This window comes from Lineus longissimus, chromosome 18, assembly GCF_910592395.1.
Source record: "Lineus longissimus chromosome 18, tnLinLong1.2, whole genome shotgun sequence".
NCBI classification, from domain to species: Eukaryota; Metazoa; Nemertea; class Pilidiophora; order Heteronemertea; family Lineidae; genus Lineus; species Lineus longissimus.
This window is the reverse complement of record NC_088325.1, coordinates 14,878,708-14,897,580: the sequence shown is the minus strand read 5'-3', so window position 1 is coordinate 14,897,580 and position 18,873 is coordinate 14,878,708. Positions and strand designations below refer to the sequence as shown.

Here is an 18,873-nt window from a genome sequence, read left to right as displayed (position 1 = left end):
CCCCCCTATCTCGTGGCTTGGTGCTGCCATCAATACTCAATCCAAAGGAAGGGTTTGTTGACAAACTGAGGTATACAATGATGTACACAATAGCACACTGATGTACACAAACGCACTGATTTGGATGAATTGAATAACCTGACTGTACTTGAGCAAGGAAAACATTATTGTCATGTGACCAAACATGCTCAACTTTTTATGATTGTTTTCTTTTTAACATCATGTCTAAAACGGATAATTTAGAACCGTTGATGTGATCATCTTATTGCTGGTTGTTACCATTAATTGTAGGAATTTTGTAGTTGAAAGCTACAATTTTTTTATTTACAAGATGTCAGCACTGGTGACCTCGGAGTATATTCTATTCCCTAATCTACATTCCTAAAAATACATAGTATCTGTCGAATTATTCATTGCACATACATTTTTCATATGATAAATTATTATGTTTTCTCGACTGGCCAAGACAGCTGTCCCGGCAGCTGTCCCGCAGACAATGAATGTTCTATGATGATGTGGTCTAGGTTCATCGTCCTGCGGATGTCACTTGATTGCGGGTAATTCCTTGGTCGACATTAAGGATGGAGAGCAATCCGCGGTCTACGTGTATCACGAACTGCATGAGGACTAGAGTGTAACAATAACATATGCGGTGTAACATCTCTGGATGCTCCCATATTTCAGTGTCGCCATACAATAGACAGCGAGAGAGACCATGACATTCCCATAGACGAAAACACAGAAAACATGTCCATCTATCTTTCAGCGTTCCCAAACAATGAGAGGAACACTCACAAACAAACAGAATCCCTAGGCGTTACACCGGTCTACAGCTTTTTGTAAGGGGTGGGGGGGGGGGGGGCGTTTGTGCATGAGGCAGTGGCGGGTGGTACTTCCAACTACCAGCATTACGAGGTAGCCAGGCTCTCAGATGGAAGCCTATCCAGGTAGGTAGGCATCCACACTCAACACAAATCCGTCCTTGACAATGAGGTGATTATTTGTTTACCTGACATGTCGCACGGGGAAGCCACTGGGCAACAACCACCAGGTGCTTAAGGGTTTCAGACGAGCTGAATAGATTAAAGTCTGAGGGGCCGTGTGCAAGAAACCCTGAACTGTAATCCATTTTGAGTTCCCACCGGGATGAATTTAGTTGGGGTGCTGGTGGGCTCCAAGATATCTCAAAAAACGTGTTTTTCATGCAGATTTGGGGCAAAAAAGGGCTGTTCCGTCCCCCGTGAGCCTATTGCACCCCCTCCCCGTCTAAAAACCTGATCAAAAGGTTCGATAGTACGGCCCTGTTTCACCAGGGGCGAGGGTGCACCAGGCTGGGCCGGGATGGAGCCATTCGCTGGCATATTCCAGGCCCGCATTTCGTTGGTTTATGAAGACGTTTCGAGGGAAGGAGAGTTGGTCTAGTTCATTGGATTCTTCTCAGATGGAGCTACGGTCTCTCTCGCTCTCTCGCTCTCTCTCGAGAGACAACACACCTGATGTATTATGAGTCTGAACACAGCATTATTGGTGAACGATTTGAGACACGTACTGGTGCATCTGCTCCTCTGATATATAAAGGCATGCTGTGTAGTGTACCCGACCATGTAGGCCAATCAAGCTGTTCATTTTCCCGTTTCACAACAAACTTAGTCTAAGAGTGCATTAACAAGATTAAGATACAATGTATATGATAATGATATATCGACAGCAATTATGTATATATCGAGTGAAACTCAACTGAACTCCGTTCACCTCCCCCCCAAATATCCCCTTAAAAATCTACAAAAGTACATGTACTTGTATGCATGTACGTTAACCTTCAAATAGTTGTCCTAATTACATGAATAATAACCCACTTCCATCCTGGCACCAGTTGTCTTCGATATTTCAATATGACATAGGGGTAAAAAAAGATGGCCCACTTCATGAACACGTCAAGGTCGAATGTTGCCTGGTCCCCCAGCCTCGGTACGTTTTAGACTACAGCGCCGAGAGTGAGGATAAGGAGCCCAGACAAACTACAATTCTAGTCTTGTATAGCTGATAAAATTATATATTTACATCGCACCCGGTATTTTTGGTTTGTTTGAAACTGTATTGGTAATGCATCATAGTTCAAACAGCTTGACTATATACAATAAATTCAGGCAAATGGAAATTAAAAATTTCTCATGATCTTAAAAGCATCTGTCAAAAACAGATGTACTGTTACAAAAATATAAATCCTCTGAGACCTGAATGAACTAATAAGGTCAGCCCGTGCTCTAGATATTCAGTGGCAATAACCTGAGCCAAAAATGTCTGAAAATATGGACCACAGGAATGACACTCCTGGTTTAGAGCCTTGTAAGTTAATATTTTCACATTCTAGTTGATACGTGTGTGTCTGTTGTGTTAGCCTTGTATTTCCCCTCGACACGCGGTCGTTGAACTTGTTTACCATGTATGTACTATGCAGATGCATTGTATGAAGTGCACATAGCTACACGGTGTACTAAACATAACAGTGAAGGCCTACATACATACTTTACAGTGTTTTTAGGTAGATCTGGCCAAAGGTACATACTCAGCTGACCTCTTGTCACTCAACCGTAATGGTCTGATCAGGTCACAAATAGTATTGTTACCCAGCCTTGGGTAGCCCGTATCAAGGTAAATAGCCTAAGTAAGTTCACACGGCGAAAGAGTACGTAGTTCTCTGTGCATTTTGAGGTAAAAATGGTAATTACAAGATATTAGAAAAGTCCAGAAGTACTATCGTGTGCCTCCAATCCCTGTGGTTAAGCCTATCCTAATGATAGATCTAGTGTTGTGCTTGCTACACCACTGCGATCTGGTTATGTCATTGGAGAGTTCAGCTTGGTACCTTTGGTCAGAACGTAGATATGAAAAACACTAAAATTAGGAGATGATCTGAATACATCTCATATGGACAGGTGTTCCAACAGGTGTTTAATGATATTGTGAGGACAAATGATGAAGTAGATTGTATGTAAGGTGTCTTCACTCAATTCATATGCTGTGACTCTCTCACCCAAGTTGGTGAACCTGGCTCACCATGCTCAGGGCCTAGGATAAGTGTCAGTCAATGTGACTTGCTGATTAGAGACTAAAATAAGTCTCAAATGAGCCAAATAAATTAATCACTAATTAGTTAATTTTAAGTCACGATATCCCGGTGTGCAAGGGATAGTAGTCCTAGGGCTGATAGTCCGTGTAACAATAGCCCGCATTGCTAAATGTTTTGGTTAGGGTTAGCGGTACAATAGATCATGCTGCTTAATTGGTCAAATACAATGCTACCGGACTATGACTCCAGGGGGACTATATCCGCTGTCACACCGGTGTTACAAGTCAAGGACACCAGGCAGGTCATAATGACCTCAGACTGATGCAACTCCGAAAGGGGCCGTTATGAATGCATACCATGAAACTTTCATTACGATTGATGTCCTGTATTTGCCATCCTCCTGAACTTTGAACCAGTCGTTGGTAGGCCCGATTTATTTTGTCGAGTGGGCACAAACGTGTGCAGATACCAACAGAAATGTGTGACAGGTGTATTTTTGTCAGCAAAACATGATGACCCCCACATGGCGAATTATAGATCCCCATCTTTAAGTCAAGTCCCACAACATTGGCATTTCTATGGGACGCACTCCCGCTGGCATGGCTGGAAGCATGTGGGTTTCGGTCTGCCGAGTGTTGCACCGAAATTCAAGATGAGGCACGACTGTCTACATTGGTACGCTGTTATTGATTTGATATGATTTTCACCTGTGTTATTTTAAAACCCTCATACAGCATATCCAGATGTCTGAAAAATCCTTTTAAAAGTGCACAATTTGAAAGTGCATGAAACGGTGAAAATATGACTTTTAAACAGTATCATACATGTAGCAACAAAATTGGTGTCCACGCAAAAACATTTATAAACAGTATCATACATGTAGCAACAAAATTGGTGTCCACGCAAAAACATTTATAAAATTATTAAAATGAGAGTGGTCCGACGCGTTTTTAAAAGCCAAAAGCCTTTCTAAAATTTATTACACTGAGATGATTAAACCAAATTTTGACAGTGAACTTTTTTTTGCTGTAACAAACAATGAGAAAAGTCTATTGTATGAAAACGATGAGATGTTCATGGTTTAGGTACGGTTTCAAGTTCTTGTGTTATATATGACGACATCACCTGTCCCTGTTGACTACATGCATGACATACACAAATATCGAATGGCAATCTTAATTGCTAATCTACGCAGGTGGCGGAGGGTTTCATGGGCTCTTACGTGTGCAAGGGGAGGCAGGGGATACTGAAAAAATGTGCTAAAATAACACTATAAATGAACGATTCCTTAGTGCTGCCTTTTTCTCTTCCTAGTGAATATCGCTAGGGGCACAAACAATGACTTTGACTTCGACGACAGGAGTGGCGAGGAAGATTGTGTTGATTTGAATGCCAGGATGTACCCTCGCTTGAAAACCAAAGGGGGTGAGTTCTCGTCAATGTTGTGTTTGTTAATTTTGCCTCTCCATAAGTGTTTCGACAGAAATCTACAAGGCAGGAAAGGGCACTGCCGGAAAAATACAGGGGGCAGTGCTGGATGGAATCGCATTAGCCATTCATGTTTAAATGCAGGGCAAAAATAGAAATTATGAAAAGCCAGGATGCTGTTTGGCCCAAGTTATCAAAACACTATCCATTCTTGCTGAATTGAAAAAAAAATTAGATCAAGGTGTAGAATGAGTAGACATGATGTTGAAAAGCTAAGCAGCTGTATGAATCTGTGAAAGCAAGTACATGTATGTACATCTGGCATAACCATACAAAACTGTTAGGCAACAGACTCTCAAGTGCTTTTTGAGTGAGACGAATGAATAGGTTGGACTGGGTATGAAAACTTGTGTTCAAACACACTTCTCCCATTTGTCATGGAACGCTACCACGAGAAACCAACTAAAAGTGTTTAACACAGCTGCACAGCTGCTAAAAGAGTGCTTGAACTTGAGGTTGTGCGTCCTTTTTCAAAGTTTTGCTGTGCCCCTTTGCTGATGATTTTGTTGATTTTGCGTTGATCAGCCATATTGGATCAGCAAAATTAAACACCTAACAGATTTTTTTTTTTTTTTTTTTTTTTTTATCACTGCACTAAAATTATCATAAATATGAACATACATGTATTACGATAAAAAACAAAGTATACATTTACTAGCCACTGACCTTCTGATGTCAGCAAATTAGCAAATTCATCGCAGTTGACACCTTCGAAACTAGGGATACCGTTTTCATCAGTAAGCCCATATTTGGAAAATGTCAAACCATGTATGGCACAACTGTTCATCTCCGAATAGGATTTTAACAACAACGAGTATATAAGCATCAAAAGGGATCAGGTTTGATAAGTGATTTATGTCAGTTTGTGTATAAAAGATGAAAGCGCGGCTTTTAAACCAAATTAATCATCTACCTGCAGAAAATAGAGAAGATAATGAGTTGACAACGCCATTTATGACACCTGCTATTGCTAAGATGGGGCGTTCATTATCTAGTTCTATTGGCGATTACAAGTCAGCGGAAATAATGTTCTAATTGTCCTCACCAGCACAACGTACATTTTGTACCGGCCCTCCTCATTAGTGAAATCATCTTCGGGGCTCGAGACGCTCATGTTGTCATGGTTGCCCTTGGAGACGCCAGGATGTGCGTACCCTTCTTATTCAAGTTCGTTACTCTAGTAATAGAACTACCCTTCAACATGTCGAAGTAGAGCAGTGACTTGGAGTTTATCATGAATACGGAGAAACTGGTGACGAGCGTTGGTTTGAAAACCTGGTCTAAATTGGTAAAGCAACATAAGAACAGTGCTTCCGTTAACCTCAGAAAAATGTATTTTTAACCACAAAAATTACAGAAGGACCCTTGGTAATTGGAATTTGCTCTCAATCTACATTGAGAGACCTATGAAAAATTAGGCGGTATCCTTGAAAGTCAGATTTTTCGAGGGTCTATAGTGGAAGCACTGATAAGAATGTGATCTCCTGTGTAAAAAAAATGATTGATGTTATCCTTCTTTATCTCCTTCTTAACAGAAGATCATGATCTTATATACATGTTCAAAAGTGCTTTATCAGTGCGTATTAATCCAATGTTCAGCCTTTGCCACGACATTCTGTCGCTTGGCTAATCCATTCTCGTCTGGCTGCCAGACCGCGTGAATGGCCAGGGTTCATTTCAGGAATAGAACTATCAATTTCTTACCAGTGGTGGGGATTTCATTTTAGACCTAATGAAAGGAATATACATCATAACAAGACATGACTGCCGTTATAAGAACCGAGCCGGCGCTATCTGTGACAGCACATTTGCGAAAATTGCAAAACTAAAATGTCAACAACTGAAAAACATTAGCGATTTCAGGAGTTTGATCCCAGCACCCAATTCTAAAATGGCGAAAACATTTCCAGGCTATGATATGTTTGATATATCGCAAAATTATAATCAACTGAGAGCTTTACGAGTACACACACTTAGAAAATAACAACTTTTTTTCATCAAAGACTTTTTACCTTGCCATTTTCGAGTGTATCCGGTGCTCTCCAGGACTATCCCACTGGATTTTATTCCGAAAAAAAAAAGAATTTCCTGAAATGCATTTTGTCTTTGGGAGAGGAGAGGAGCCCATTTGTAAAATTGGTCTGGGAGGCTGGCTTTACACTTGGAAGTTGTTCTGTTTAAGACATGATTTAAATTGCAGCTACCTGCGATTAGAGATAGTCGAAGATCCTGAGAACAGATGATTTTGATGAGGGGATCACGACAAATGAGGGACAACTCCGTCCATGTTCACTTGTCTGTCAGTGGAGTTAAAAGCCGAAACTCCATGTAACTTATATTTCCATTAGGCCTTTCTGTACCAAAAAAATGAAGTAAGAGCATGGAGCATTAGTTGGTCTTATTCATTTTCTGAGTGTTCAGTTTTTGTAACATGGTCGTCACCAAGAAGATGAGTCTTCCGGAGATGAAAGTTGCATATTCCCACCTATTGATTTTCTGTCAGTGGAATCCGCTTAGTTTCCAATATGACATGCACATCTTCTGTGACTTCCAATCAGTGGATAGCAATGTATAAAATCTTTCAGCAAAGACGTCACACCATCAGAATGTATTGTGTGAGTTCTGTGGATGGAATTTGTGACTCATATTTTAAGACAGGTGGGCACCCGGTGCCGATGTTTTCCTCAACCCCCCCCCCCCCCCCCCTCATAACAAATATGCAGCTGCCCATACCAATTTTCTCCCTCAAAATAGGGCATTCCCGCCCTCAGGGCAGTTTGTATATTGGAAACAAATCTAATGGGGTCAACGGTTTATCCGTGGAGCATAAAGTCATGAAAAGGTGAATGACACCATACCACTGTAAAAAAATCAATAATACCGACACAGACATCGTAAACAAGTTTTATTTCCAGGATGTACTTTTGACATGTGGATGAGAAACATATTTGAATGAAATTCCTTTACGGTAAGTAAACGGTACCGGTACTGTATTGTAGCACTTGTTTCAGTTACTCGGGATCTGTTCACAAGTGCTATGGGATTATCTGCCTCCTCAGAAAGCTTTATGGGGTTTCGAGTTGAAAACACAACGTGCTAAACTCGAGCGAGGAAATCAGGTAGTGACATGTCAGGATACGTGGCTAGAGCTGTCTGTATTCAGGAGATATCTCACAGCCATTGGCATTATTTGTTTCAGGCCTTGTGAATGCAAGGAAAATGCATCTTGACCCTCAATGTGTTGACATTGCTAAGCTTCCACACAACGCGCATCTTTACGGAGGCAATACCGCTGGAAGTTGAGTATGGGAAAAGGTGAAGAACATTAGACCGGGAATAATCATAGAGAACAACAGGCAAATGGCGGCTACTGTTGAATGATCACATTTTAACAAGTCTGCCAAGAAGCTATTGTTCACAATTCAATTCAACTCAATTCAATTCAAGGACCATGTTGAGGAGTTTATATACAATTTTACACAGGATCAATGCTCTTAAGATCTATGTATGTTTACCACAGGATTACACTCAGTGAAACTAAAGGTACATTGCATGATATGTATTACGGTGTGCAAACATATGCAAACACACGGAGGGGTTTTCTTCCTGGATTTGTAGTTAATTGAACATGTAGTTGAATCATGTTTGATTCTGACAAATGAATACTGGTTCATACCTGAGAATAACATCGTTAGCTAGACTGTTTGAAGCCAGCCAGGCGCAAGGCGTGTGGATATAACCCTCATCGGTTGGATTGCAGTTAAAGTCAAGGCCTCTGTAATATCAATCCCGTCTCACGACATCCATATTTTCATCGCCAAGTGGGATCTCTCTCACACTTCTTACAGCCAAATTGTGTTCTAGAATACATTTTGTTCGCATTCTTGTCATTTTGTAGCATGAAACAGTAATCATTGTGCTAAAAATGGCTTCCAAATGACGCAGCGTCAGAAATATCATCGGTCTGTCTAATAATTCCTGGTGAAGGTTGCAGTACATCTCTTGATATACATAACATAGTGAGGTCACCGACCCAACAAGTTTTATGTTATTAGCATCAAATATGTATATGGCAACAACAACATAAGGCGCGGTGTCATATGCCATCGTGCTATAGAATGTGTTTTCTCTTTCATTCTATTCCACAACGCTGGGCTCAAAATGTGCTACGTTTTAATGATGATATAGTCTATGGTACTCATAGTATGAATGAGGAGACCTATAAAAGGGCATTTTCAAGATACATTCAAGTACCTGTACATTCAAGGAGAACCACCTGGCCTATTTCATGTACTGGGTGATCCAAAAAGATTATATACGTTTGATTCCGAACAACTCTCATTATCGTCAATGACTTACCAAACATTTGGCCACATGTAACGCAAATCAATACTTTTTGTGTCAATTTGTTTCATCTCATATGAACTGCATCAAAAGCATTTACATGTTTTGACACTTTTGCCGAGCTGGATTAATTTATAACTCACATTTATTATAGACGTCACGACCTGGCATTTTGACGGCAACCTGCCAATGCATTTCCTTTACGGCCAATATGGCAGTGAAAAGCAATTGGCAGCGTCATCATGTGACGTCAGTGAAGAACCTCTATGCATGTCAGATTTATTCAAAGTCGAATGTATATCAACTTGTTTGTGTCGCCTAGTTGTATGCGTCCATGTGTATGGGTCCTGTGATGATAAATGATTGATCATTTCAAGGAAATAAAGTTAGAGACAGCTTGGAGATGATAATTATATTGTATAACTTAACAATCGGATTCCTGCTCATTCTGAGATCAGGTCAATGATACTGCATATGATTGAGATGCACACTGAGTTTCAGTCAAAAAAAACATGGACAGTAATTACGACATTTAATTTGCGTGATCCCAGATTACGACTGGAATGGCGGCTCCATGGCTAATAATAATAATGGTTTCCATAGTAGTAGCAACTTTCTCTCTGATCAAAACATGCTTGCATACGTCAGTTTGACAAATTCTTCGTTATTAGTAGCTTGTTGCTACGAGACGTGTCGAATCAAAATTTGTACCACGGGTAATCTTGCCATGACAACCTGCTTAAACCGCATCTTCTCTAACATACATTCGCTATTATGAGTGTCTTAGCTCGGTCATCAATTGGATAGGTGACCGACACGTATAATACATGGGAGACATTCGGTCGGTACAGAGACGCTGAGTGTCGTTAGTGACTCGAGGACAAGTCATCTTTGTCCGAAGGGGAAGATGACGTACTGTACCCACAGTCATATAGCACAGCTTCACCATACCTTGTCTTAGACATTGATACAACCTAAAGCTGGATGCAAACAGAGGTACATGTCTGTGTCGCAAAGGTCTTTCGAATCATTTACTAACCGTCAATGTTTTCGTTTGTAGCATTGTGGCATCTGTGACCTGGACGACTATGCCACTGCTGAACATCACTCTTAACTTATTTATTTTCCAGTTGACAAGACTATGGTGATTAAAAATGAGCCCAATGACGATCTTCCCCAATCGTGCCAACACTCAATGACCGACATGGACTTACACTCACATCAGAACCAGATGAAACGTAAGTCCAGTATTCTATTCCATAAAGATGGGGCAAAGTTGAGAAGGCCCCTAACCCCCTCATCCCCTAATCCCGACAAATAAAATGAGCGCTATGGCCTATCGAATTGACATGCTGAACACCAGACAGTATGCCTTTTTTATCTTGAGCCCTCAGATTAAAAAATAATCTGATGGTTTGAAATTTATCTCAAAGCTTTGAGTTTGACTCCAAGGACCAAGAAAGGAATCTTTTGTGGAACTTTGGAAAAAAGTTTGGCCATATCATAATAATGTTATAAGTGTATAGCCATATCAGTTGGATGACGTTTTCGCTCTATCGAGAAAGCCGTAAGCGAGTAATACGGTTCTCATAATGCTCATGTTTATCCCAATATTATAGCATAAATCAGCCTCGACAATAACAGGTGCACATAATGTCTGACCTTATTACCAGATGATCCGTAAGTGAATGCCCTATGAGTACAATGATTTCAAATGAAGATCATTCTATGATATAAACATTTTTTTTTATTCGCGGTGTGAGTGATATGTGACCAGTCACATCATAACCACGCTCTTGATGCGCTAAGCCTGGCAGGTCGAGATGGACTGGTTGTCCATTTCAAATAACGTTCAGCCTTCCATTGTAATTTCAGAGGAAGACATCGACTCAGGGTTAATAACGCAACCACTCCAATCACCAACCACGAGTAGCTCCAAACAGCCCAAGAAGAATAAGATATGTCTAGTGTGCGGAGATCGTGCAATCGGATGTAACTTTGGCGTTATATCCTGTGAATCATGTAAAGCGTTCTTCAGGAGGATGGCATTCAGAGTACGTATCAGATACAGTAAAACGTCCCTAGACTGACAACAACCAATAAATGTTTAGTGAGAAAACATGTTCCCAATATGTGAACCAGGGAACCCAGTGAATGTGGCGATCCTTGAAAAGCTGCTCAATGATAATCCAGTTGAATCCAAGTTCATCTCAACATTTTCAACATTTTCTAACTCTTTTTCAGACAATAAGAGGGCGCTGTAAGGGCGATTGCGTTGTAGACACAGAGAGTCGCGTGTACTGTAAAAGCTGTCGCCTAAAGAAGTGCTTTAGAGTTGGAATGAAGCAAGATATGATTTTAAGTGAGTGCATGGATTAAGGCATTGATACCGTAGCAGTAGTATTAGTTGTATCGATAAACTACAACGAATGAGGCTAACGCATGATCCTAAGGCTGACGTTACATAGGCCTCATTCGTTCACTTCCCACATGTCACGTTCCCCTTAATGCGTTCGTTCCTCACTGAATGCATGCCACAAGGCCGTGCATTCACCGAGGAACGTTAAGTAAAGCTGGAACGTGACATGTGGGAAGTGAACGAATGAGGCCTATGTAACGTCAGCCTTATAGACGAGCTGTTCAACCAACACGTATGTGTTGGACACATTTATTTGTTTTGAGTGCATTTTGTTCCATAACGGCTGAGAGTTACACAACAATTCGGCCTTGCAAAGACCTGAATGAGGTCTATTATGGTATTTATACATGGTTAAACTGATGTAATTGGTCCGTTGTTATTCATATGTCTCTCAACCAGAAGTTATCACATTAGAATGTTTCAAAACGCAAGCGCCATCTATTGGATCTTATATAAACTAAGAAGTATCTTAACTCTACAAAACCCGACAAGGCCGAGTCGCTCAATCGGTGTAAGATATGACCACCAGCCACCTCTAGCTTTGGCTCTAATTGGTTGAGTGGTTGTTGATTGATAGTTGATTTGATCGAATGATTGATTTGTTGGCTGTCTGGCCAAATGATACCATATCATATCGATTTCAAGGTTTTACTCATGGTGTTCAAAGCCAAAAACAACATGGCTCCATCATATATCTCGGACATCCTGCCATCGTATGCCCCAGGGCGATCCCTGAGATCGGATAACCAAGAGTTGTTGGTGACTCCCAGGTATCGCCTTGAGACTTTTGGTGGCAGAAGCTTTACAGTTTATGCCAGCAAATTATGGAACTCGCTGGACACTAACACCCGCAACAGCTCCACCGTCAGCGAGTTCAAAAGAAGATTAAAAACCAAACTATTTGAACAGTGTTTTTGTTAAGGGCAGCTGAGCAATTTTTCTAATTGGATTTTGCGCTATATAAATGCTATTTGTATGTATGTATGTATGTATGTATTGATGGTTTGAATACTCGATTGATCGTTCTTGTTGCTGTTTCAGATGACGACGAACGAGTAAAGCGGCAGAAACGTGTTAAGAATGAAGACTCGTTGTCAGAACCGTCGTCAGCGTGGAAGATGGAGGAACTGAAGTACCGAGACGGCACTGATTCATCATCATCACATTCAAGTCCAGAATCCGTAGTAAGCTGGTCCGAAGAAGACTCTAAATCATTAGAGATAGTGAACCAGGCATTTAACCCAATGTACGAACAAACGGTAAATGAAGAGGGTTTGCTGCCACATCCGACGACTATGGATATTGTAAATATGGCGGATATCAGCGTGAGACGTTTAATAAAAGTTGCTAAAGGCCTGGAGATATTCATCAAGTTGTCCGTGAGGGACCAAATTGAATTATTAAAGCACTGCGCTATTGAGATGCTCATTTTGTTGTCGGCGCCTGCGTTTGATACGAAAACGGCATCTTGGGAGCCAATGCAGAAACCAAATGCGAAAGTCCACAGCGATCAGGTGCAGAGAGAAGGGAACGAACAGATGATGGACATGATGGAAGGATACGGGCGCTACGCTGCTGGTCTAGCACAAATCATGGAAAATGATAAAAATATCCTCCACCTGCTCGGCGTTATTTGTTTATTTTCGACGGACCAGATCGAAATGGAACATAAAGCTCAAATCGAGGTTGTTCAGGAACGGTTCGCTTGTTTATTGGAACGTTACATCAAGAAGGAGAGACCGGGCGTGAATTTGTTCCCGCGCTTGATCATGAAGTTGTCGGACTTAAAGCACCTGAAGGACCAGCATTCGAAGTTACTCAGTTCAGTGGAGGTCCATGCGATTGCGCCACTCCTCAAAGAGCTGTTCAACTTATAACAGATGTTTTCCATAGACTACTCAGAAACCTTAAAATTCATAAAGCGCTTTATGGAATGATTCTCCAGTGCATAATTGCTGTATGTATAGAAGATGACTGCTGCCTTCAGCTGCGAGAGTCCGATACGCCCGCAGCCACAATCAGTCTTTCACTCTCATGTTTACCGCCTGGCTGTGCTGTGAGCCTGCTGGTTGTAGTTTTGACCTGTTGCGCAGTACATATGGGCCAGACTGATGTCCTCCTGCCCAGTAGGTGGGTACAGTGCCGTCAATAATGAGGTACATGTGAACTTTGTATACATTTTATTATGCGCTTGTGTAGGGTATGAAGTACCAGCACTTCGTAGGTAGAAGTGGATGAATCGATTTGATGTACTATTCAGAGAAACATGTTCAGGTAATTCAGGTACATGTAATTACCTTTTTGTCTGTCTGAGCAGATGAAATTCATTTGCATTATCAGCTGACATTGATTTCTCGTGGTTCACATGCTGTCTTCTGTTAAGGTAAGTACATCTGAGGAGAATTTGGGCAGGTGAAAAGATCGTAGCTGCTGAGAAAAACGTAATTTGCTGTCAACTAGAACTGGCTGAAAGGTTTATTTATTGGAAATTTCTCATCGCATATTTTTTACCTTTCACTTCGATTTTTATTCTTTTTATGAAATAAACTTTAACGAATTTTGTGATTTGTTGTGAGGATAAATTATAATGAAAAATGGTCCTATAAGGTGTTTTGAAGCAGTCTTTCTTTTATTTTATAAAAATTGTTATGTCATACACACTGTAGTTGATATTTATAGTTGAATTTTATAGTTTTCGCTGCATTACTTGGGTAAATAAAAGGTTCAAATGTCTAACAATTTAAAATGTGGAGATGGGAATGAACGCAAAACGAAGTGAACGGTTTTGCACATACATAGATCCCGCTTCACGTGGCTGTAACATTTACTTCATGGCAATATTGTGCTTACACGTGATTCGATACCAACAAAACTGGTAACCGCTAGTGCCTATTTAATCTGTGATGTAATAAATGTAGAGTAGGGCTCGGGCCGTTCATAAGCATGTCCGCACAATTTCTTGATTTTTCAGTACCTCCAACTATCTTTTACGCATGCGTACATTAGAGCCTAGGCCACCTCTTTTTAAAAAATATTCATAACGTTTGGAATCAATAGATTGCTATAAATTCGGATCCGCACGCATGCATTCCATTCGAAAGACGGCCAATTTACAAATCCCCTCCCCTTGTTGCATGTTGATGAAATGAACGGCCACTTGGCAGTTTTTGCACTGCCTGTGTTGTTCAGATGCCTTTGGGACTCGCCAAATATAGGCCTGTTGTACTCTTCGTCCAGTCATGATCGTAACATTATAACACGTTTTTGCTGTTTTTGCAAAGCGACTTCGGGCCAAATATGATTTTGAGTAATGACCTTGGAAATCACCGGGAAGTTTCCACACTGTGTTCTAACAATGTTGGATCTTTTCGATGCAAAATGCACCCATCTTAGTTTTGGTTGCGCATGTTCAGCTGAAACATAGGTCTCAAATTCAGAAAAATTGTAGATAGTTGACTTAGTGAAAACAGTGGTGAATTGTAACGACATATAGTATGTAATAAGCAATATATGATACCCGTATCTCTTGTTTCAGTCCGGTAATCGTAAGGATTGTTTTACTGTTGATGTGGTCGCTATATGATGGAGTTGTTTCCAGTTGGCAATGGCATGTTAATCATTATAACGTTTGTAAATTGTTTGAAATTTCATATCTATTTCAGGAACCGGATGGCATTTATTATCTTTCAAGTTTCCAGAAGGCCGGCGTTAGATAGAACTACACAATGTACTATAATATAATTGAAAGCTACATAAGTGTATTGACACAGTGTCTTACGGCATTGTAGGATTTCTGGAGTACTGTTGAGCAGTCTAGTTGTTTTTATTCTCTGTCTTGCTTTTGATCCTCGTTGCTGTGCTGCTGTTTTGAGGTAACATTTCAGGCTATCTTTAAAGGTGATATTTCAGAAGCCAATTATTCTTCGTAAAATGGTCTAAAAGCTTTAATTTGTGTCCTTGATGCTTGTTGATTAGAGACAGGGATTAGGCAATTCGTGTACATATCACCTTAAACGCCAAATTCATGCCAGTGTCCAGCTGTCTGATAACCGGTGTCATTGATCTTGACCCATGTCAAAACGAGATTTACTGATGTTATTTCGTGTGAAATTTTATGAGATGGGTACCGTAGGTTAAAAAAGTTTAACAAATTTCTCAAAACGTGCCATCATGTTATTTCTATTAAAGAAGATTCTATTGTCAAATTTTAAAATATAATCTTAGTGTAGATTTCTAGGTATACTTTGTTAGTGTCATCAGTGGTATTACGTGTTTGATGAATACGTATGCTATCAGTGCCAAGACATTATTGGCAAATACACCAGCTTCATTTCGCTCCACTTTTCCACCTCTAGTGTTAGTTGAATAAGCACGCGTGAAACATTGAACTTAGCTTGTCCTAATGCATTTTCCATTTGCCTCATTGTGATAGTTAATCATTTTCTCAACATGGAACAAATAGCACTTGAGCGCCGTCTTAATGTTGCATTTCTCAATTTTTCTTCCTGGAAACTGATGTGTTTTTCAGATAGATCTGGCCAAACTTACTCTTAACGCGAGAGGAAGAAGCCTTGCAGTGTTATCCTGTACAATGGATATACTTTAGATAAATCTTAGTGAATAGGCCCTACCTCAAAAGTTGTATCTTAGGTGGTGAACATGACGGACCTCACCCTTTCACATCATCCCCAAGCACGCTACCAGAGAACTACAATGTTGAATGTACACAATGTACACAATAGACCGATCTCGATGGCCTAGTGGTTAAGGCGCCCGCCTCGTGAACGGAAGGTCGAAGGTTCGAGGCCCGCTGGTAACCTCTTTCCGATGCGGCCGGTTGGTTAGCCGCCAGCTAGTTAAATATAGGGTACAAACTGCCTTCTCGCCAGGCGCATTAGAGATAGGAGTTTGGAAGTGAAGAGTGTCTCATAAGCCAAAAAGCTGGCTGGCCCTTTCATTAGGGGTGACACTATAATAAACAAACGTTCCTTTACTTTTACACAATGTACTACACGATCACTCATTGATGAAGACAGAAGGAGTGATGTTGTTTATGTATCATTCTTTCATTTCATCTGTGAAAATTGCATACCCATGTTTCATGAAAAAAGTGTTTTAATCCAAGGAGAACAAGGAAATTTAGGAAATTCTGTGTGCAGAAATGTACGGAGGAATTGTGTCCTCTTGAAGGAGACCCTTTACGTTGAAAACCAGTGTGACGGGTCACTAGGCCTACTTGGTGTTACTACACATGCCAAATGCACATGTAATTTTGTAAATACTCTTTTCATGTTTCGTAAACGGATATTTAAGCACAGTACTGTATCGTCACCCTCACACACCTGAGATAGGCACATCTACATTATTGAGCTGGACACAAGGTTTTGATTGGTAAATGACTCAGGCATTTTTGTTGTGGGTGCCATGCTCTGGGAGGGGTGACTTGGGCAAAGAAATTCAAAATGGCCGAAAAGTGAGTTAGGCGATTGTCGTAGGAGGGTGACGGTATAGAGTCATAGTGCCTTCATGTCAACGTGAAATTGAAATACGTGTTAACTGCTTTGAAATTACCGTGGAATGAAGTGCTAACTCCTCTAAAATGACACCCTTCAGTACACACTGGGCCAAATTCATAAATGGCGTTAAAGGGTTAGACGTGGGTAACTTCTCTCTAATCAGTTTCAGGGCCTATTCATATTCTGTGAAGATTTACATGACGGACCTGAACCTGTCTATTCAGTAGTTAAACGCTGTTTTGCGCTAAATTCTATGAATTTGGCCCACTGTCTTTTGTAAAGGACACTAGTTTAGTTTTTGGCAGCTTTATGCTTCGTTTGGGATACCTCCACTAAACATATGAATCGTGCTTTGAATTGGGAAAGGAAGTGTTTACTAAATGCTTTTGGTGCCCTCTATTGAGAACTTAATGTATATTTTCAAGATCTGTATATGTTGTGTAAGGTCATATCACCATCTAACTTATTATTGAGAACATGTACCGCCACAGATTATATTGGAAATAATACATTTAGTCATATTGAAAGTTTGTTCTTAATTCTTGAAGATTTATCGAAACATGAAGAGGAACTAGGGGCAGGAGCAGAATCGGTTAGTCCCAGGTCACTAGGAGTGATATGCTTTTAAGGAACTAGGCCCGTTTCGTTTGGTGATAAAAGTATTCCTCGTACATGTACAAGCATGAACTGTAAGATACTCAAAACATGAGTGACTTTGCTAGGCCAATATCTCGTAATATCTCGTCCGCCTAGCTCCTCCACTTGGGTCCTGCCAGAAGCCTCCATGATGAGCCGGACTTGTTTATTCCTAGCCATGCTCTATTTGGAATGCACGTATTGCACACTTAAAGGAAAGCAGTCGCAACATATGACTTGGACGGCAACATATGACTCGTCCAAGTCCCGTAGCCTCCTAATGCAAGTACAGACATGCATAAGGCTGATGCACTCTGAGAACCTATATAATACATATACCTGTGATCATGGGAGTGATCAAGGAGTTGATGTCATGCCAGCCAAACTTCCTTTTCCCGGTGCCAAAAGTCAGGAAATGAGCACCATCACACTTTCGGCGTTCACCCAAGTCATAAGCCATAGATAGCTTTATCAAATTGGCACACTTTGTATTGTGTCACATGACTTTCGGCGGTCACTCCAGTCATATATAACCTTAAGCCTGACTTTTTATCTAATTGGTACGGTTTGTTCTCTGGGACATGATGTACTTATCAAGTGTTGAGCATGAGTAGCTGACCCTACAACAATCTACCATCGTAATCAGAGTGCTCAGTGCTTACCCCTGGTAAGATGCCAGCGTTTTTGCTCCGATGACAACATCCCTGCCCAGGTGCTGGCAACTTCTCTCAGATGGCAACATCCCTGTTCAGGTGCTAGCATCTCTGCTCAGATTCCAATGCCCCGATCAGATCCTTAATGATGACCTGGTGCAACAATGTGACCTACCAGGTATTAGTGTTACTGTAAACTCCTAGCCTCGCCATTAGTGACGGTGTGCAAGGGATAGTAGTCCTAGGGCTGATAGTCCGTGTAACAATAGCCCGCATTGCTAAATGTTTTGGTTAGGGTTAGCGGTACAATAGATCATGCTGCTTAATTGATCAAATACAATGCTACCGGACTATGACTCCAGGGGGGCTATATCCGCTGTCACAACGGTTTCTGAGCGATACCTGCACCGTGTACCAGAGTACATTCAGTATCTTCCGGTTTACGAGGCAAATTGAGTGCAATCTTCTCATTACGAGATTGGTATTACTGCTCCTCGCCCTTGCCCAAGTGGAGCCCCCCCCCCCCCCGCCTCAGATCCTCTGGAAACAATTTGTCAGAACAACGAAACTGCCCATTGGCATCAATAGCATGCCGATGGATTTTGTCTTACATAATTTCTGACATATATACATGTATATGCATACATAATCAGAACTAAAGCTATTTACAAAACAGTGCTGTTGTACTTAACGTCTTACTGATGATAAGAATGTCCCCGAATGTCACCTTTAAGTACGACTGTCCTG

At 40.9% G+C, this 18,873-nt stretch overlaps 1 protein-coding gene across 2 annotated transcripts; it reads left to right on the top strand.

Annotated features, from left to right (window-relative positions):
- Positions 1-2,244: 2,244 nt before the first annotated feature.
- On the top strand, positions 2,245-17,350 carry LOC135502290 (vitamin D3 receptor-like). Of its 2 annotated transcripts, XM_064794997.1 has the most exons (6): positions 2,245-2,346; positions 4,385-4,495; positions 10,033-10,140; positions 10,778-10,956; positions 11,147-11,264; positions 12,363-17,350. In XM_064794997.1, exons 1-6 carry the CDS (start codon positions 2,298-2,300, stop codon positions 13,196-13,198), a joined length of 1,401 nt encoding a protein of 466 aa, XP_064651067.1. In that variant the 5' UTR covers positions 2,245-2,297; the 3' UTR covers positions 13,199-17,350. The 2 variants fall into 2 exon arrangements, with proteins under 2 accessions (XP_064651067.1, XP_064651068.1); XM_064794998.1 differs by lacking the exon at positions 4,385-4,495 and having other exon boundaries at positions 2,251-2,346.
- Positions 17,351-18,873: the final 1,523 nt, after the last annotated feature.